The 22,117-nt window shown below is 29.9% G+C and overlaps 3 protein-coding genes across 3 annotated transcripts; 2 read left to right on the top strand and 1 right to left on the bottom strand.

Moving 5' to 3' along the window:
• Nucleotides 1-3,725: 3,725 nt before the first annotated feature.
• Nucleotides 3,726-6,366, top strand: LOC111041333 (52 kDa repressor of the inhibitor of the protein kinase-like). Its single transcript, XM_022325558.1, has 4 exons — nucleotides 3,726-3,730; nucleotides 5,484-5,650; nucleotides 5,747-6,117; nucleotides 6,196-6,366. The coding sequence occupies exons 1-4, from the start codon at nucleotides 3,726-3,728 to the stop codon at nucleotides 6,364-6,366; spliced, it is 714 nt and encodes a 237-aa protein (XP_022181250.1).
• Nucleotides 6,367-7,624: 1,258 nt separating this feature from the next.
• LOC111041332 lies at nucleotides 7,625-8,494 on the top strand. The gene has a single exon (XM_022325557.1). It carries the CDS (start codon nucleotides 7,625-7,627, stop codon nucleotides 8,492-8,494), a length of 870 nt encoding a protein of 289 aa, XP_022181249.1.
• Nucleotides 8,495-16,552: 8,058 nt separating this feature from the next.
• On the bottom strand, nucleotides 16,553-18,998 carry LOC111041331 (zinc finger MYM-type protein 1-like). The gene is made up of 2 exons (XM_022325556.1): nucleotides 16,762-18,998; nucleotides 16,553-16,646 (listed from the first exon to the last, which is right to left on the bottom strand). Exons 1-2 carry the CDS (start codon nucleotides 18,996-18,998, stop codon nucleotides 16,553-16,555), a joined length of 2,331 nt encoding a protein of 776 aa, XP_022181248.1.
• Nucleotides 18,999-22,117: the final 3,119 nt, after the last annotated feature.

The raw sequence follows: 22,117 nt of genomic DNA, 5'->3' as shown, positions 1-22,117 counted from the left end.
ATGACACATAGAGGTCGGAATAGGTGTCAATGGATATTTTAAAGTTTCTAATACGTCTATTTGTTTTTCTAGTGAAATTCCAAGCATTCTTCCAAACAAATTCCTTTGCATTCTTATTTCCTGTACTTTCCCAACAGTAGTGCTAATTTTTTTTTTAATGTTTTCTTGTGAAAAATTTAGTATTTTTTGTTTTTCTATTGGTTTTTCAAATCGACTTGAATCAATTGCACAATTTGAAATAAATTTTTCACGCAACTCATTACCTTTAATTTGAACATTGAGTAAAAAATTAGTAGTTTCTGTGGAAGCTCCTTTTCCAGTTAAAATGTTAAACAAAACATTCGGGTCAATAGTTTGATCAAAAGGGTTAATATAGTTTTTAATGATCACAACAAATTTTTGAACAGCTGAAGATGCCTTTTCTATTTTACTTTTTTCTAATTCATTGGATATATCTTGTCTACTTTTTAAGCCAATATTTTCCAATACATGGGAAATAATTGTTGATCTTAAACTATGACTTTTAGCCCAACGCTGACGGGCCGATATCGAATTGGTAAAATGAATAACTCCCGTAAGTCTCTTAGATGCGTCTGCATTAATTGTTTGTTCTAATGTGAGATCTATTGGTTGTCGTGAAAAGCTTTTTGAAGTTCGTTTTATTCCAAAAGAACCACTTTCAAAATCAATTTTCAAATCGGGATGAGTTTCATCTAGCTTTAAAATATTATCATGATATTTGACCATCCATCGAGCATAATTGGGCTGGTTAAAGATAAAAAATAAATTTGTCATTTTCGGCAATATATAACAGAATAATTTAAAATCTCCTACTCGTATACTTTTAGACAGTAACAAATAGAAGTCAACCAGTTGTATAAAATTCATATAATATTGAGCAGTTTTACCATGTAATCCAGACAGAGAATCCTCTTGGAATTTTGAGTATAAATTAATAAGTTTTTTTTAATTTTCATTTTCAGTAAGATCTAAATTATAATTCGTACTTTTTGTCAACAATGCCTCTAGTTCCAATAATATGTCTTCGGAAACGTCAATACATTCTTTTTCAAGAAATAATTCAAAATGCAATATTTGCAAACCAAGTGCAATAACTGGATAAAGTCGTTTACATCGATTAAAATGTTTTCCTGTTATAAAACCGTTGACTGACCCACTTGCTAATAGTTCACTTTCAACCATTATATATGTTATACCACACTCATCGATAAATTTTCCAATTGTTTTAAAATAGGACATCATAATATGGAAAGCTCCTAAATTAATAAATAGGTTATCAAATTTAGGTTGCTCTGTCGTTTGAATTTGTAATGCGACTTTGGCTATAGCTAAGTCATATGTAACTGACATAAAATTTTGATTGCATTCATTGGCAATCTTTTGCGCTTGTACCATTGTTTCGTAAATTACTGTAGTATTTGTAGGAGACATATTAATTGGAGTTAAATAGAATATTTTTTGTTTACTACCATGGTTAGTCGTTGTTAAACTATTATATCCAGTCCACATGGGAGTATTTTTAATTTTTAAAGCATGTGACAAAACCCACAACAAATCTCGTTCTTTACATATTTTAAGCGTATTTGGTACTATTTGTCGTAATTCATTATCATTATTCACCAATGTCCCAATCATTTTTGGTTTTTTCCTATAAGGTGTTACTTCTGGTGTTATAGCCTCAAACGTTCTTCTTTTTTTTTTATTTTTTTTTTCTATATTCATACTATTTATATCAGTTATTATATCGGATGTATTTTGAATAGATGGCAACGGTAATTGTTGAAAAATTGTTTCATAAGAATTTTCTTCGGGCTCATTTTGATAAAGAATCCCTACTGTGTCATGGAGTGTATTTTTCCCATTCGATGTTTCAACAAATCTATCAAAGTTATCAAATGCAACACCAGTGGATAATTTTGGGGAAAGTAATACACCTGGCGGGCATAGTCCTAACTGATTTATTGATGAGTATGTGAGTTCGGTTTCTAGTTCCTCAATAACATTATAACTGGTACATTGATTGTATCTATTAAGAATATCAATTACTTTTCTACTACTTGTTAAACTTTTTAAGGTTATTCCAAGTGTTATTTGCTTTGACGGTTTAACTCGTCCATTAGTCACAGCATATACTTGCCAGTGATTCAACTTTACGGCGAGTTTCATCACTGTTTCTACGTCTTATATCAGGGCCTCCCACCAAATGTGTTATAAAATTAATTAATTTATCAGGTAACGAACATTCTCCTTTAATTAAATCTTCAGTGCTCACATTTTCTGGCAGATTTTCCTTTTTAATGTTTAAAATTTCCCGGCGTAATATTTGAGCGACATTCAATAATTCAGAATTATTTTTTAAATCACTTAATGACACGTTGGATAATGGAACGTCGATATGAAGTATAATTTTTTTATTATTTAATACTTCAAACTTAACTTTATTTTCAAATGTTCTTTTTAATTTATCTTCGAGGTGTTGTGAAGTATAAGATGAGTCTACAAACAAGCCATCACTGATTTCACATAATAAGTTTAAATATTCGTTATGTAAAACATTTAATAAAATAATTTTTTTAAATTTTATTATGGATTGTTCAATTACATCACAAATAGACAAATACGCAATATTATGGAAATTACGGTTTATATGCCAAGGGGATTTTTGGAAATTAAGATGGTCTGCATTTTTTAGAGTCATGAAATTGATTGTATTTATTTTGGTAAGCTACTCGACAAATATTATGATATTTAACTTCTTTGGCTACAAAATCTATGTTAGAAAGTTTTGTTTGCATACTGACATCGTTCATTTCATTCATATAATGTTTTATACTTAATTCAAAATTTTTAGTTTCACACACATGTAAGCTTTGAGCCTTTCCATTATGTTTTTTACGGGTTTTTTCACAAAATATACATACAGATTTAAAAATAGACGCATTACCTTCAATTAATTTTGTTGATTGATTTGATCGAGTATTTATTTCACATACAGGGCTCGATGATGTTGAAGCATTAGGTAATTGATTTTGTAATATTGAGGGCAATGCAGTAAATTTTCTGTAACATTTTATATGATAGCCATCATGCGAATTAAAAACTTCCGGTACAAAAATGTCACAATATTTAAAACTATTTTTTTGTCGGATTTTCAATGAAGAATTAAATTTTTCTTTTGAATTATCGTTAAACAAAACCACTTTCTCCACTTCTTCACCATTTGAACAAATTAAACACGTTTTTTGTATTGACATTATAAATTTAGTTTAAACGCACAGCACACAGTGATAAATATTACACGCTGCACTGCTGCACAACAGTAGGTACTGCACAACTGAAATATTGTCGTCAATCAATGAACCCATTTGTTTTGATAAGCACGGAACGTTTGGTTATATAAATATTATCGAACTAATATGGTACTATTAATACCTTGAAATTACATGTTTACAAATATTTACAGAGATAAACTAATTGTCATTCCCGAATTCCAAATACATACTAATATAGTTATCGTTTATTTGTTTGACGAAGTTGAGAGTAATAATAATATAATACCAATAACATTGTACCTATGATTATATTATAGGTATTTTAATGCGTTCTGGTAAGTATAAAACACCAAAATATTCAGTCTGTCGTTTTATATTCTTGATCTACACGTTAATTACTTTATTTTAGTTCCGGGTTTGATCTTAATAAAAATGACGTAAGTTACGAGCACTTTTTTTTAAATTTAACTTGGTCTGGTTTCACGATAGCACCAACTATTTTGGTCTGTCTATGCAAATAATTTATGTTGATAAAATGTATTATCATTTGGTTTAAATCACAAATCTAATGGTCATAACGTAATTTGAGTGCAATTTAAGTGGGGTGTAATTAAGCACTGCACCCTTACGCACCAACATAACACCACCAGACTTCAAGATTCAAATATAGAAATGCTTAGTGAAATAAATAAGAATATCAAAACTTTTAATGAAAATGACGTTGAATTCGTGTTGTGAGCTCTTCGTCTATACGTACATTTTATGCGGCAGGTATTGTGCTCTCGTGTTGTCTGGCGACGATTTTGATTGTTATTTATTAATTGTTGATTGTTGTTTGGTTTAATCATTTGAAGGCCAGAAGGCGTAATTGATTGTACATTTGATTAAAGGTTATTACTAACGTATTACTCTCATTTTCGAAAATGCCAAGACGAAAGTAAAGCTAACTTTAAAGTACAGGGTCAGGTTTACCACGTTGCCGGCAGTCTTTTTCATATCGTAAGCGATATAATTTTTTTAAACATTATAAAGAATTCTCGATGGTGACGTTAAATATTCATATGGCTACCTTTACGTGACTAAAAGTGGTTTAAAATAAAAATAATTATATAACATCCAGAAAATAAATATTAAATTAATATCTGAGAAATTTCGCAATAGCGAAGCATTTGTTACTAAGGCCACTAATCACTATTCAGTATTCACTATGAATAATCTGAGGAGAAAAGCATTCAAGCAAGAACAAAGATAATCAAAAACTATTTTACAGTTTAAAAAAAAAAATGTTCCTGAATCATTAGATGTAAGTATTTTATAACATAATGTTCTGTCATAGTTTAAAATATTTAATTACTTTATATTTTTAGTCCACACCTGTATCAACAGTAAATGTGGATGAATAGAAAACAGCAAAGTCACCAAATGAAATTGGTTTATTTGTTAATTGTTCTCAAAGGGTAGTATTTAAGTAGTTAAATATTAAATTCTTGCACAATATTATTTGATTTATTTAAATTAATATGCAATTTTGAATACAATGATAATAATGAACTACTAGGTACTGAATACTACCTATATTATATATTATACAAAATTAGGGTATAGTTTTGTTTATTTATGTACTATATAGTTGCATTTAGAAATGTAGAATAATTACACTTAATATTTATACATTTTAAATATTTAATTATTAATAAGTTTGTTTATTATTTTAGATTGAATCCATAAAATGAATTGAAATACTACAATCATTGTGGATTCCTGAACAAAATTATAAATATCCAACAAACAATAAAAGAAGTTTAAAATTCCAACACAATATTGGCTCTTTACAAATGGTCTTGGATTGCATACTCAAAAATGTTTGATGGCGCATTATGTAAATATTGTGTAATTTTTAATGAACAATGAACATGAAGGTGGTTAAGGTAGCCAAAAGTTGGGAAAATTTGTTTTAACACCGTTTTCTAATTGGAAAAATACAATAGAAGAATTTAATAAACACGATAACAATAAATACCATAAAATGAGTAATGACATTATTCAATTTTGATTGTTTAATGTCAGTGTCTAATAAAACTACTGATTCTATTGAAATACAGCTGGATAAAAAATTGAAATTTGAGATAGAACACTATCGTGCCAAATTAAAACCAATTATTGAAACTGTTATGTTTTGTTGCCGTCAAGGTCTACCTTGAGTGGTCATCGAGACTCGGGTCCAATCAACTGTGACAATCCTCCTGTTGAAAATGATGGAAGTTTTAGATCACTCTTGCGATTTAAAGTTATGTCTGGTGATATAAATATAGCTGAACGTTTAAAAACTGCTCAGGGAAATGCAAGTTATAGAAGTGGTGATATTCAAAACCAAATTTTAACTTCTTGTTCAAATGTAATATTAAAACAAATTATTTCAAAATTTATTGCTGCTAAATGTTTTACTGTATTAGCAGATGAAACTACCAATATATCGAGAATTGAGCAATTTTCTCTGTGTGTACGTTATTTTGAATTTTCTTCAATGAAAATGAGAGAAGATTTCTTAATGTTTGTTTCTGTTACTGATGTAACATGCATGGGCTTAGCAAACACACTCTTAAATACCCTTGATAAACTTGGTATTAATTTGAAATACTTAAGAGGCCAAGGTTTTGATGGTGCAGCTACCATGAGTGGATGCTCTAACGGTGTACCATCCCACGTTACCAAAAAATATCCACTTGCTCACTACATTCATTGCAACTCACATTGTTTAAATCTAGCAATATCCGACACATGTAACATTCAATCTATACGAAACTGTACTATTACCATACAAAAAGTATATGTGTTTTTTAAATACCCTAAACGATAAAACGTAATGTTAGATCCAATAATATATGTATGTGATGAATCACAGATTACTAAACTAAAATTACTTTGTCCAACAAGATGGGTCGATCGGCATGACTCCATAATTACTTTTATGGAATTATTTGATGCAGTTGTTGATGGATTATCGATTATTTCTACATGGCAAGACCGAGAATCGTCATTAGGAGCTTATCAACTTTTGTGTGCTGTTCATTGACATGTATTTGATACAGAAAGGTAATTAGTAATTCCATATGTAACTAGAGATTGTATTAGATCAATAGAGCCTTGTATACCACATATTTCAGTTTACTACTGTTCAAAATATTTTTAAGATTTTTAAATACACAAACAATTTTAATTGAATTAAGCGATAACTTATTAATATGTACATTCCATTTTAGACAATCATCAATATGCACACCTAAATATAACTGTATTTGTCTTAAAAATAGTTAGGAAAATACTTCTCAAGTTTTTATCATCATGTTTACAAAATTCAATACGTAAAATATTTTTTTAATTTTTGAATAGATATTATTTTTAACTTTTAATTGCAAAAATGTCCTTAAATCATTGACACTATATACAGGTATATTAATATATATGTATTATATTTGAACACAAATGGACAGTTTCAGTCCCGCTGATTAAGAAAATGAAATTGTCACAACTATTTTGATATAACTTACCTGTCCAGTAAAATTTTTACTAAGCAAATTAAGAATTTATCATGTATGCTATAAAAAAATAATTCTCTGATTAGGTTCTCAAAATTAAAAATTAAAAGCAAAACTTGTATCATATATAAATGTTTGGAAATTGTTTTAATTTATAATAAGTAATGACTAAATTTAATTATTCAATTTATCTGTGGTTTTGATAATTTAGTAGTTGTCTCTGTAATTCTGCATGCGTTATAGATGTTACCATCGATTTCTTTGCATTTTGTCGAGCCTTTTTAACTTTCGAAATCAATTACTTATGTCTGCGCAAAAAATTTCATATCACAAATATTTATTTCTGTTTGGCATAGGTACTAATTGCATTTATAATTAAAATAATACATAATTGTACATTGAATACTTAATAAACTTCATTATTAGGTAGTTACTTTTATGTGACTTAAGAAGCTTTTGTTTTTGAATGATTTTGGAACAATTTTTACATTGTGCAGTCAATTGTGATAAATCCTTTTTAACAACAGTAAACAATATTGTCCATCTAATAAGTATGATTTATTAATCAAAGGTTCTTCAGATAACTTCTGTAGGTGTTGACATCTTGTTCTTGAATAATATATTATTTTGATCAGGATCGTCTTCGTCTTCCTCTCGAAAACATTTTTATATCATTAGTTATCATCAGTTCTTATCTGGATTTCACCAGAGCTAGTCGTCTTTAGTTTTGTAACGTTAGTGCTCCGTTATCTCTGTTTAGTTATCTTATAATTCGGTTTTTACGTTTCACTTACAATGCATTTTACGTGTGCTAAATGTCTCGAGACATCAACTCATAAGGATGATTTACTCGAGTGTTCTACTTGCAAAAAAGTTCTTCACTTTTATTGTACTGGCTATTCTGAGCAAAATTATAAAAAAATGTCTAACAATACTAAAGCAAGATTTACCTGTTCTGAATGCCAGACTACTAAATCGCCAAAATCACAAACATCTGGTGTTGAATTAAGTTTAATAAGTTCAATGGAAAAAAATATTGAGGAGTTAACTAAATCCGTATCTTTTATGAGTTCAAAATTCGATGATTTTAGTAATAAAATTGATTATTTAGTTAGTGAATTAAAAAATATTAAGATTGTCAATGAGAAAATTATCACGGAAAATAAACGATTATCTGATGAAGTTGCGGTTTTGAAATATAAAGTAGATGAAATTGAACAGCATAATTTAGGAATTACTGTGGAAATATCAGGTATTCCTAAAACAACCAATGAAAATTGTGTTTTGATTGTTGAAGAAATTGGGAAAAAAACAAACACGGAGTTGAAGGTACTTGAAGCTAATAGAATTAACTTTTTTAACTATAAGCAAAATATTATACTGGCAAAATTAGATACTCTTGATATGAGAAAAAATTTAATCCGAAATGTAAAATCTATGAAATTAACAACTGATAAAATTTATAATAAATGGCCGGTAGAAAAGGTTTTCGTTAATGAATGTCTTACCAAATCAAAGCGAGCTCTTTTTGCTCAAACAAGATCTGCTGCGAAAGATAAACAATATAAATTCGTCTGGTTATCAAATGCGGATATTCTCGTGAGAAAAGATGAAAAATCCAAAATAACTAAAATTAAATCATCTCAAGACATTCAAAACTTATAATTAGTATGTATGTAAATGTATTTTTAACTAGTATTTAAATTATGAATAATATGTTTAATTTTGATGATTATCTAAATGTTAATAATGTAAATTGCTCCTATATTGATTCTATAGCTGACATTTTAATTCCTAATAATAATCTATCTATTTTTCAATTAAATATCAGTATTATAAATGCTCATATAAATGATCTTACAGCATTGCTTAGTACAGTAAAATATTTTTTTAGTATTATTGTTTTATGTGAAACATGGCTCATTAATGATTTTGATTTTAATTTAAATGGTTATAAAACCATCAACTCTGTAGGAACTTTGAATAAAAGTGATGGTGTTACTATCTTTATTAAAGATTCTCTAAATATAGTACAAATCGATAAACAAGTTTTATTAAATTGTAATTCTATGCAGCTTATAATTAAAGTCGATGACTTAATATTTTCATTAATTTGTATATATAGATCTCCAAATGACGATCTTGATAATTTTATTATTGCTTTAGACTTATTTTTATCTCAAATAAATAATTCATTTTTAAGTATTTTTTGTGGTGATATTAATATAAATATCTTAAAAAATTCAAATAAAAGCAATAATTATTTAAATATTATGGCTAGAAATGGATACCTACCTTGTATTAATAATTTTACGAGAGTTACAAATTTTTCGGGATCTTGCATTGATCATATTTTTATCAAAAACATTAAAATTAATAAAGTTAATTCATATATACTAAGATGTGATATTACTGATCATTATGCGACTATCTTAATGTTATCGGATTTATACACAAATGAAAATATTCCCTCATATACCTTAAAATCTGATATGATAAATACTAGTCATTTAGACTTATTAATTAAAACAGAAAATTGGTATTCATGCTTGGACTATGATAATGTTGATATTATGATCGAAGTTTTTAATTCCAAACTTAATGAATTTATAAATTGTTCTACGTATTCTAATATTAAGTATAAATCTAAAAAAATGTTTAAAATTAAAGAATGGATTACAACTGGTATTATAACCTCTATCAGAAATAGACAAAAATTATACGCTAAATTAAGAACTAGGCCTTTTGACTCAAATTTTAGACAATATTACATTTCTTATCGAAATACGTTAAATTTATTAATCAGAAAGTCTAAACAACTATATTATCAAAATAAACTACATCGCGCACAATCAAATACGAAACAGGTTTGGAACATTATTAACGAGGTCACAGGTAAACCATATCAAAATACGAGTAAAATTAATAGGATAATCAATAAAGATGGTATTGTTATTGAATCTAAAGTTGATATTTGCAATGAACTTAATAGTTTTTTTGTAAATGTGGCTTCAAATTTAGGAATTGAACACTATAATAATTCTGATAAATTCTTATTTAATAATAATATTATTGAAGACAGTATTTTTTTGAAACAAATAGACGCTAATGAAATTGAAGCACTCCTTTCAAAAATTAAGAATCATACTTCTTTTTATGAGAACGGTGTGACAAATTATTTACTTAAAAATGTACGTAAATCTATCTCCTTACCGTTAGCAATTATCTTTAATAAATCATTATTAACTGGTAAATATCCTTCAAACTTCAAAAAATGTACAGTTATACCTCTATTTAAATCTGGTGATAAATTATTATGTGGAAATTATCGACCGATCTCTTTATCTCTAACTTTATCCAAAATATTTGAAAAATGTATCAAAGTCAGAATAGTAAACTTCCTAAATACAAAATCTTATTTTTCCAAAAAACAATTTGGTTTCCGAACCGGGATGTCGACAAATGACGCGCTATTTGAGGTTGATAGTTTTATACGGAAAAATATTGATAAAAACTATAAAGTATTAGGTATTTTCCTAGATGTTCATAAAGCTTTTGATTGTGTAAACCATGATATATTACTTGAGAAATTAGATAAGGCTGGTATAAGAGGAGTTGCAAATAACCTTTTTAAATCCTTTTTAAGTGGACGAACCCAAAGAGTTAAAATTGATGATTTTTTTAGTGAATCTTTAGACATTTCTTGTGGGGTTCCTCAAGGTACTGTGTTAGGACCATTATTGTTTATAATTTTTATTAATGATCTTTTGAATATAAAAACAAATATTAATATTGAATTATTTAGTTTTGCTGATGACACTGCCATTTTAGTGTCTAATCCAACAGTAAATAATCTTTATTATGAAGCTAATTATATTTTAAATACCGTTTATGGGTGGTTTTGTAAGAATAAATTAAAATTGAATTTAACAAAATCTAAATTTATTAATTTTGAACTTTTTTCATCCAATAATTGTACAAATAATAATTTAATAGTTCATTCATTAAACTGTATACCTAATTTCACTTCAACCTGTAGTTGTAATTGTATTAATCTTGAAAATGTATTAGAAATTAAGTATCTGGGATTAATTCTTGATTATATGCTAAAATGGGATAGGCATATAAATTTTATGAATAACAATTTACGTAAATTCTTCTACATATTCAAAGATACTAGATATATATTTAATAATTATTATAAAAGAATTATTTATTTAACCTTAGTACAATCTTTCTATTCATATGGTTTATCGATTTGGGGAGGAACCTATAATATACATTTATTCAGATTAAAAGTTACTATAAATTGTCTTATTAAATTTTTATTTAATTTACCCGTTCAAACTAGCACTATCATTTTATATGAGTCTCTAAATTTAAAAAACTTCAATTTTATTTATAATTTCTCTGTTTTGATTGATCTTTATAAACACAAACATTTAATATCAATATTTGATCACGAATATAAAACTAGATTTAAACAAAATATTAATAGGTATATGTTTACCAAATTGTACTAAAGTTTTTGGTCAAAAAAGTACATTTTATATTGGTTTACAGTTATGTATTTTATTTAATATTAATATAAATAATTTTAAGGATCTTACTTCTTTTAAAAAATGTATAAAAAAATTAGATTTAGATTATATTTAAATTTATGTTATTGCCTCTTTATTATATTGTTATAATTCTATTTTATGATCTTTATATATTTGTTATAAGTCTTATTAAGTCTCTTTTTACTGTTATTTTATGTAATCTATAAATATATTTATTATAACTGAAATTCTTTTAAGAACTGGCTCTCCCAGCACAAGCTTGCTTTTTGGGAGTGCTGCAACATTGTCAATTTTCATATAATTTATATTTTATTAATTTATATTTTTACGTATACATACCTACCTATATTTATTATTTTGTTTTAATATGTAAAGATGTTATGGTTGCAATAAAGTTATTATTATTATTATTATTATTATTATTAGTTAGATAGCATGTAGTTAGAGAATACTTCATATATTTCACATTTAGTAGAGCTATGTCTCGATAATTATTACAGGCCTTGAATACTTCCTTTCTTATGGATTGGGCATATCATAGCTGTTTTTCCATTCCTCTGGTATTTTTTTAGATTTCTAGATCTGGCATATCAGTTCTATAGCTTAATCAGCAGTTCCTCTCCACCATGTCTTGAATTTCACCTGTTGACTTGTGATTCTTAAGCCAATTTTCCTGAAGTTTTATCTCTTCCAATGCTGGTTCTGGGAAATCTTGTTTATTCCAAGTTTCTAGGTCAAAACCGAAGACTTCGTCCGGTTCGTCACAATTTAATAGCAAATCAAAGTACTCACTCCATCTCCTCGATGAGGACCGAAGTTTTTAGCCACACGTCATCATTTTTTTAAAATCTTTCTTTCTTTTTATTCCTTCCTGCAAGGTGATTAATCCGTTTGTACATGTCTCTGGTCTTATGCGATTTATAGTCGATCTCTTCTTTTTCCATCATATCCAGGAGGTATTTCCTTTTCTCACACCTCAGTATGTTGCTCACTTCTTTTTGACGAGTTTTGTACCAGCCAAATAAAGTTTCATTATTTGTGTCATTTAGAGCAGTGTTTCCCAAACTTTTTGCAATGGCAACCCATACATCTAATCTCTATTGGGTACCAGACCCCCTGCTAAAAAAAATCAAGTATGTCATAAATAAATAATATTTGTACTATAATCAATTTTTTCATTCTTACCGATAAGATAACAAATATTCCATAGTCGTAATAAAATAATATAAAGATTACTAAAAATATATTGATGCCCAATGTAAAATCGATGCCATGCATTCTATAATGCTAGTTGGACTTCACATAATTATTATACAATATAGAAATATCAATTTAAAAAATTTGGAAACCCAGGGTTTTGGGAAACGCTGATGTAGCCAATTCCTTCTTGCCATTCTTCTTCTCTCGATAGCTTCTTCACGGATTCTGTAAAACCAAGGTTTGGTTTTTAAAGTTTTCTTTCCTAATATCGTTGTCGCTACACTATTAACGGCTCTTCTTATTTGCTCCCAGCTCCTATCCACATCTTCGTCGGCTACTACTTCCCCTCCTTGTAAAATGACCTTAATTTTGTTACTAAATTAATTGTTTGTTGATTGGTCTTCCGGTTTGTCAATATCAAACCGTCCTGTATTTACCACAAGTCGTTTATTAAGTTTTTTAAATGTTACTCTCATCTAAATACCAACAACTAGGTGGCCGAATCCAAATCAGCTCCTTCGTAAAGTCTTTATACTCCGAACTCCGTTCTTGAGTCTGCTATTAAGTAGTAGGTACATAGTTTATCTGGTTTTCAGAGACGCCCAGAAGGGGGGGGCAATGGGAGCCATTGCCCCCACTGAGATTTTTTGTGTCAGTTACAAAATTAGAAGTTTTTTTACATAAAGCTGATCTTAGGTATTTAGAGACTATGCGACAATCCTTGTATCTAACAAGTCATATAAAAGCAGCTTGTCGTCGACGAAAATAGAAACCTTTTGACAGACATTATTATTATTACATTTATCGTATTCTGGGTAACGGTCCGGTCAGTTATGCCTGCACAGGCCGCCGGAGACCGGTCGGCCGGACTGACATCAGCGCTCCCATACGTTCCGGTAAATCTGTCCGGCCACGACAAGTTTTTTATTGTAGAGACATGGATACCAACGAAGACGCGCTTGCTATTTTAGGGCTGTTGATTGCCATGAAAAATATTAAAATTAAAAAACGTTAACGTAGACTGTGGTGTAAAAATTGGTTATAAAAAAGAAACGAATATTTTCACATTAATCTGTTGACCGAATTCAAGTTGTTTCCGAAAGACTGGCATAATTACTTGCGAATGGACGAAGAAACGTACTTCCAACTTCTTTCATTAGTGACACCATTCATTAAAAAAAAGATACAGTTATGAGGAAATCAATCTCCCCACATGAAAGGTTAGTGTGGGGATCCCAAATAAGGGCACCATATTCAATAATTTGGCGGACTAACGAACAGTTTAGAACTTTCAACGACGAAGTTAGGTTAAGGTCTTTTGACAACCTCATTATTATACCCAACATTCTCAGAGCTTTGCAACAAGCCATTTCTATGTGAAGGTCCGGGTCAAGGTTACTGGAGAGTTTGAACCCAAGATCCATCGTAAATCCATCACAGCGAGAAATTATTGAATCCTGAATATGGTAGGAGAACTTTAACGGAGAGCGGGTTCTAGTAAACGTCATGACTTTACATTTACCTAGATTCAGTGATAACCCTAATTTAACAAAAAGAGCAACAAATCTACCTAAATCACTTTTTAGTTTAAGACTGTCTTCAATCCAGTTTATTTGCTTAAAAAGCTTGATACCGTCCGCGAAACATATCACTTGACAATGATTTAGTGTTTTACTAAGGCTGTTGATGAAGATACCTTGGGGAACACCAGAGGGGGCAAAGAGCACATTATATTTAACGTTGGGTAGTTTAACCCATTGATATCTGTTAACTAGGTAGGATTTAAGCCAAGACGAAAGCGGCTCACCAGTGCCAAAATCCTTTAAGATTTTCACTAAGACAGCATGGTTCACGGTATCAAAGGCCTTATTAAAATCCGTGTAAATAACGTCCACCTGTGAATGATGTTGGAAAGCGTTGAAAACATAATTATGAAAAATTAGGCTGTTANTTCTAGTAAACGTCATGACTTTACATTTACCTAGATTCAGTGACAAACCTAATTTAACAAAAAGAGCAACAAATCTACCTAAATCACTTTTTAGTTAAAGACTGTCTTCAATGCAGTTTATTTGCATAAAAAGCTTGATGTCGTCCGTGAAACATAAAACTTGACAATGATCTCAGACTGTTGATGAAGATAGAAAAAAGCAAAGGGGACAGATGTCCACCTTGGGGAACACCAGAGGGGGCAAAGAGCACGTTCGATTAAACGTTGGGTAGCTTAACCCATTGATATCTGTTAACTAGGTAGGATTTAAGCCAAGACAAAAGCGGCTCACCAGTGCCACAATCTTTTAGGATTTTCACTAAGACAGCATGGTTCACGGTATCAAAGGCTTTATTAAAATCCGTGTAAACAACGTCTACCTGTGAATGATGTTGGAAAGCGTTGAAAACATAATTATGAAAAATTAGGCTGTTAGTGATAGTAGAACAACCAGGACGGAAACCATGTTGCTCTTCCATAATAATATTATTGAAAGATTTAGATCTAAGAATATCCTTTTGGGCCAATGACTCAAACATTTTGACAATATGCGATAAAATTGAGAAGGGTCTATAGTTGGAGACATCGGTTGGGCATCCGGACTTCAAAATTGGTGTAATTGATCCCAGTTTAACAATGTGTGGAAAGATGCCTTCAACAAGTGATCGCCTAAGAAGGATCCACAGGGGATAAGATATAACGGATTTTAGCTTGAAAAGAAATACACCAGGTAGGCCATCTGGACCGAACGATTTGTTACAATGTAGTTCAGATAATTTTTGGAACACATCATCTACGCTTAAAGAGACATTGTTTGGCAGATCAAAAGAGTAAATGTCTGGATTTTGAAAGTCACATGGAATCACCTCGGAAGAATAAACTGAGGAAAAATAGGAAGAAAACATATTGGAGATTTCCCCCCCCCCCCCTCAGTAATTACGCCCCTGTCAACTATCAAGTAAATATTGAATTTAACTTAGTTCATTTTATTTCAATTAAACTTACTTCAGAGACACTATTCTCGTCATCACTTTCAATATTTGAACGCGAATTACGTGGTGTGTCTTGGTCGTCAAGAAAACTTAATATATTGAAGTACCATAATTTCGGCTGGTATACATCGTCTGCTCCTGATCCTGTCCTAGTTGATTCCTTTTTAACTCTTTCCGGTAGCTGCTTCTCAAGTTATTTATTTTTTTTACTGCCACTGACTTCGTCGCAGAAGAGTCAATTTCTTTTAGCTTTTCAACTAAAAGTTTGTAGGCAGCGTCCCTTTTGCATTTATCATGGTATTCTCTAGATTTTATTTTCCACAAACAATGTTCGCTTCGATAAATATTAATAAAATCTTCAATACACTGGTCACTGAGATTCTTTCTCTCGAGGCATTTTTTTAATGACAAGACTTCACAAAAGTGCTGAGCAGTGCAATATGCAGTGTAGTACAAACACGTGGACTGTGAAATAAAATTAAACCGTCTGGCAATTTGGCCGGACGGCCGGAACCCATACACGTTTCGATACGCCTGCGCAGTCCCGGAGTCGGCCGGATATACGAACGAGTTTTCATATTTTCTCCGGCGGCCTGCACAGATATAACTGTTCAGGCGACAGGAACCCACAAATCAAACGGCCGACCGGTCTCCGGCGGCCTGTGCAGGCATAACTGACAGGCCGACCGGACCGTGTGTGGCCTTAATGTGTTCAGCTATCATGGGTAGAAATGTGCAATAATTACTATATATATAAATCATTATCAAACGATTAACGAAATATTGTGTTTTCCAAGTCCACGTATTGTTGAGTGTTGACTGTTAGCAGTGGCGTATTTTCAATTTTTTTCTGGGGGGGGTCCAATAATTCCAACATAATATAGATAGGTAGGTACTGATATAAAGAAATAGTTTTTAATAGATTATAAGAATAAAAAATAGTTTTTTTATTATATTTTATAATTTTAAAGTACAAAATCTAAGCGTCTTTTTTTTTACTAAGTTCATCTAAAATGTCTTTTGGTAAGAGAGAATCTTTTCTATAAATGGACATCATAGCCAATTCATTAAGTCTATTCCAGAAAAAAAAAAACATAAATCTTACACAAATAAAAAAATAATATTTTACTGAATAAAATATTAACACTTACTTCAGAAATAGTATTACGTAAGTACGTTTTTATTAACTTTAATTTCGAAAATGTTCTTTCATTTGACGCAGTCGATACAGGGAGTGTTGCTAGAATTTGAAGCAAATTGAATATACCAGGATACATGTCTTTATTGCATATATTCAATGCATCAATTGCATTATTTGGCTTGTCGCTCATGTTACTTAATTTTCTTTGCCATAACTTGAACTCTCCAAGTACAACTGATGTAGGTGAATTGAATTCTTCTTTGTATGTATCAATTAATTTTATAAAATCATCTTCACTTCCTTTTGTGTCAAAAAGTGATTGAAAGCCATTTAAAATAGTTTTATGGTCAATAAATCTAGTTTTGAGCTGATTAATAAATGAGTCAATATATGGAATAAATATGGATATGCGATAGTACTTTTCGGGGTCGTCAGTTTTAATATTCATTCTATTTTTTTGAACATTAGATATTCTTGGTATCTTTAAAGGTGATTCAAATTTGTTGGCAATATTTTTTGCTTTTATAAAAATTTCATGAAACTCACTATCAGCGTTTTCCCTAAATGCATTTAGTTCGTCCGATGTATCTTGAGCCAAACTCATGGCCATCTTCAGATCAATATTGATCTTTTGAAATTGTTTCGACAGTGGTAGCCCAAATCCAAATACTTTTGATGTTACATGCAATGCTATAATAAATTCTGATTGTAAAATCGAACTTCTTAAACTTTGTGCCTTATGAGAGGTGTCAGATGTATCATTCCATTCAGAAATTATATCAAGAGCTTCTACAACGCTTTCGAATAGTTCCAAAAAATCATTTATTGAATGATATCTCTCTATCCACCGAGTTTCACAACTTCTTTTTAATGATCTTTTTGATAACACATTTTCCGATTGTTCAATAGCTAGTGAAAGCACAGCTTTACGTTTTGGAAATATAAAAAAATCCCGAAGTTTTCCAACAATTCCTAAACAATTTCGTATATTTTGAATACCACATGATGAAGAGACAGCAAGGTTGAGAGAATGGGCAGAACAATGAATATAAACGGCTAGTGGATGAGCTTGTTTTATATGATATTGAACACCATTATATTTACCCGACATTGCAGCTGCTCCATCAAAACCTTGCCCACGTAGATACTGAGTTTCGATTCCAAAATGTTTTAAGTTGTCCAGTATTAAGGTAGCTAATCCTTTGCCAGTCAAATCAGCTGTCGGAACAAACTGTAAAAAATCTTCATGCAATGTACATGTTTCACGATTTACATAGCGCGCACAAATGGAAACTTGTTCAATTCCAGCTATGTCAGCCGTTTCGTCCACAAGGACAGTAAAGCATTTTGCTTTATTTACTCTATTAACAATCTTAGAAATTAAAACAGAATTACAAGCATCAATTATGGCATTTTGACTAGTGGGACTAATGTATTTAATACGACCTGGACTTTTAAGGAATTTTTTTAAATTGGCATCACCAAGTGCTCGATACTTTAAAATATTACGAAAATTTCCATCATTTTCTCTGGGTTCCGAATTTTCTACTTTAATTTTACCAGAATCACGATGGCCTCTGATTGACAAGTTTTGCTGTCCGCATAAAAGTATAGCTTCTATTATTGGAATAATGCTTTTTCTATTTTCCATTACTTGTTTTGCATGACTAGAATCCAATTGGTTTTCAATAGATAATGACGGATTTTTTTTTATATTAAGGTAATTATCAGTGTCTGATAAACATTTTAAATGATATTGTAAACTGGAATGGTTTCTAAAAGTTTCAGTTGCGTGTTTCCAATTACGAAATGGTTTTTTGACTAAAGCACCAAGTGGTTGGGAATTGGTTCCTGCTTCGTTATTAGCAAATGCCACACAAAATTTACAAAACGCTCCATCAAACTTTAAGGAATACGCTAGCCAAGTAAATTTAGACAACCATGAAAATTGAAATCTTAAATTTTTTTTACAACTCACAGTTACTGGAAATTGAAAATTGTTTTCGGGTTTCCAGATTTGCTGAAGAATTTCTTCAATTTCGTGTGGCTTCAACAAACGATTCGTATACATGCCTATATCATACATATTAATATTCTCATCTACTCTTTTATCAGAAAATGTATTTGATTCATCAATATTGGGCGATAAAGAACGTTTTTTTGTTGTATGTGGTTCAAGAATTTGTAATGTTGGAGATTCGACTGGTTGATCTGATGGACACGCGACTGGTGCAATTATAAATGATTTCAATGAACTTTGTTTTATTTTTTTATTGGAAGACATATTTATTCCAATTCTAATTACCAAACAATAAATAGATGCATATATACACCTTTAAAAAAAATAAAAAAATAAATTTGATAGTATTTATTAAATAATTATTAAATGTTAGGTTTTGTCAAATCTGTATTCACACCTATCACAAATGAGAGACCCTTGTATTTAAAAATAAATAGGTATTCTATATTAACTAATTTTAAACAAAAGGTTATTAAAAAAAAAAATCATTGTATTCGACGATTTGCAAGACGATTCTATGCAATACCTATGCATTTTATATCAGAGACATTTATGAACCGATACACATTACAGAGACACAGGGTACAAATAGATTTTTAAAGAAAAAATAATATGATTTTGTATATAAAAGTTCAGTATATAATATAGGTTAAACGAATATTGAAGTATGCCTCGTAGCTCCGATAGTCATACCTATATCAATAATTATTCTCAGTACACGTTGACAATTAATATTATTTCGATAGCAGTTTAATAATATGTTGTCAACTTCGTGTTAAAACGTAAAAATAGGTTTAAATTATAGAAATATGACATTATGACAACAGTCGTCCATATCACTCTGCTTATCTCTGGACAGAAAATAAATATTACGTAGGTAAACATGGTTCTAAATGAATACTAATTGTCGACCAGTTGACTCCAAAAATTACATTAATGTTTTATGTTATTATTAAAAATAATAAATTCCTTACGGCTCACATCAGATCAATGAGCTATTATTATTATTTACTGATTTGTTATATATTTAATTGGTACTTACGTAATAGATCTAATGTATTTTATTGAAAAAATGTAATGCAGTTCGCACTCGTAGTTCGACGCCGTCGTTCAGTTACGAAATACAAACATGAAGTAAATGGTTCTAGGACAATTTCCTTGTTTACAAAGCAAAAATTCATATAGATTAATAATAGATATCTATATTGTCCTATAGAAATAGTTTATTGGAGAATGATGTGAGTCGTCAATTCCTGGCGATAAGAATGTTTTGACTGTTTCGAGAATTATTGATGTTTATCTAATACGGGTATTTTATAAAGTGGTAATACATACAATACAAGGAAAAGTTTAATTACGCGTGGCGGCGGGTTTTTGATCGTTCGACTGTTGACTAATTTTAAACTATATTTCATATAAATATTTTGTTCATGGGAAAAAACCATGTCCGCGCGTGCTTACATAAATCGGGGTCTGCAAATATGTAAGAATTTCTTTTTTTTGAGAGAGATTCTGGGGGGGGTCCAGTACCCCTGGACCCCCCCCCCCGTAAATACGCCACTGACTGTTAGCGTTGTTGCCCTACAATTTACAAATTAACCAATATTTAAGTTAAAATAATAAAAAAATTCGTTAAGAAGTGCAAATATGGATTCAGTTTCTAAAAAGAAGAAAATGAGGACACTTGACTCCTATTTTTCAAATGATAAAACAAAAAAAGTAAGCTCTTATAATGGATTATTTATATTTAATTTCTTTTTACTTAAAGTATGCATTTTTTTCAGTTAATACACCTTACAAGAAATAAAGTTGGTTTTTGTTTAAATTTTATTATGTTTTTTCTTAGAAATATTAGAAATAATAGTGTAATTACTGTAATTTTATATTTACTTAAATAAGTTTTGATTTTTAAAAAATTATAAACGATACTATTACTAAGTATGAGTAGATGAAAGTGTAGCGGTAAATCTTCCCATAAGTATTTAGGTACTTGCAATTTTTTGCCACCCCCCCCCTGAGCTACATTGCTGCGGGCGTCCCTGGTATATACTATTAAACTAGACTAAGAACAATTGTGATAAAATACAAACAATCTTTAATAANTGAAAGTGTAGCGGTAAATCTTCCCATAAGTATTTAGGTACTTGCAATTTTTTGCCCCCCCCCCCCTGAGCTCCATTTCTGCGGGCGTCCCTGCTGGTTTTTATAATTTCCATCTAGGGATATCCAAGTTTATTTATGTATGTCCTTCCTTGGAGACATGGTATTTTTGATCACCAGCCCTTTGCCCACAGCAAAATAAATAAGTTTTGATCCATTGCCATTTGGAGTTGCATGCAAGCTATGAATTCCTACCTTTGTGTTGAAATCTTCCAGGATATATCTGACCTGGCCCACCAAAGTATTGAACACATCTTCCAGTGTTGAGTAAAAGAGTTCCTTTTCTTTTTCATCTTTATTATCGGTAGGAACATGTATATTAATTAGTATCATACCAAAATTTTTTTCAAAGTGTATCATACTCAAATATTTGTATTTGGTATTGGCATTATATTGTTAGGTTTAATTTAAATACCACATGCAAGTAATTTCCTCCTCTTAATTTGGATGATTAGTTGTTCTATTTTTATTGCTTTTTATGCTGTATACTGCTTATTATTTACTAACCTTTATTTTAAACTGCTTATTTAGAATTTTCCTAAAAAGAAAATTGGTTTGCAAAACCTCTCATTCTCAGCTGGATTGTATAACAATTATAAATAGCTTGAATACAGCATAAATAAAGATTCTGCTTTTTGCTTTGTTTGTCGCATGTTTTCCAATGATTTAGGAAAAGCTGAAGAAACATTTATAAAAATTGGGTTCAACAATTGGAAAAATGTAAGCAACTTTATTAACTCTATTGTTTAAGTATAGTTTTCTATTTATGACAAATTAGTAATAATACCACATATTAATAATATGGTTCGGAAAAAAACCGTTTTTTATTCATTTCCAATGTTATTTTTGTTTAAAACAAAATAATTTTTCTTTTTTTTTTTACTTGTGTTATAACACAATAAATGCTAAATGGAATACTGATATTTTTGATAATTGCTTTTAGCTCAAAAATAGATAATACATTAAACCTAATTCTTTCTTAGTATTATAAAATCAGTTTTTGATAATTTTATTTTACAGCTCTTTTGTAGATTAAAATCACATGGTTCTTCTGCAAACCATATTTGCCCTTCAAAAATGCATAAATATAAATGTAGTAAAAAAAGTGGTTCAGTAATATCACAACTGAGTTCTCACTTTCAGCAACAAATAACATAAAATTGTAATCATTTAATTCCTTTAATTTATATAGACTTGTACTTGGCCAAACAAGGAATTTCTTT

This window comes from Myzus persicae, unplaced genomic scaffold, assembly GCF_001856785.1.
Source record: "Myzus persicae strain clone G006 unplaced genomic scaffold, MPER_G0061.0, whole genome shotgun sequence".
NCBI classification, from domain to species: Eukaryota; Metazoa; Arthropoda; class Insecta; order Hemiptera; family Aphididae; genus Myzus; species Myzus persicae.
The sequence above is the reverse complement of the archived record's forward strand: the minus strand, read 5'-3'. Positions and strand labels throughout refer to the sequence as shown.

Excerpts from the sequence above, each read along its gene's own strand:
- LOC111041331 (XM_022325556.1), bottom strand. The coding sequence starts at position 18,998 with ATGTCTTCCAATAAAAAAATAAAACAAAGTTCATTGAAATCATTTATA. Across the intron at positions 16,647-16,761 it reads AGAACATTTTCGAAATTAAA|ACTTAATGAATTGGCTATGA; the intron begins GTTAATAAAAAC and ends TTTCTGGAATAG.
- LOC111041332 (XM_022325557.1), top strand. The coding sequence starts at position 7,625 with ATGCATTTTACGTGTGCTAAATGTCTCGAGACATCAACTCATAAGGAT.
- LOC111041333 (XM_022325558.1), top strand. Across the intron at positions 5,651-5,746 it reads AAATGCAAGTTATAGAAGTG|CAGATGAAACTACCAATATA; the intron begins GTGATATTCAAA and ends TTACTGTATTAG. Across the intron at positions 6,118-6,195 it reads GTACTATTACCATACAAAAA|ATTACTAAACTAAAATTACT; the intron begins GTATATGTGTTT and ends GATGAATCACAG.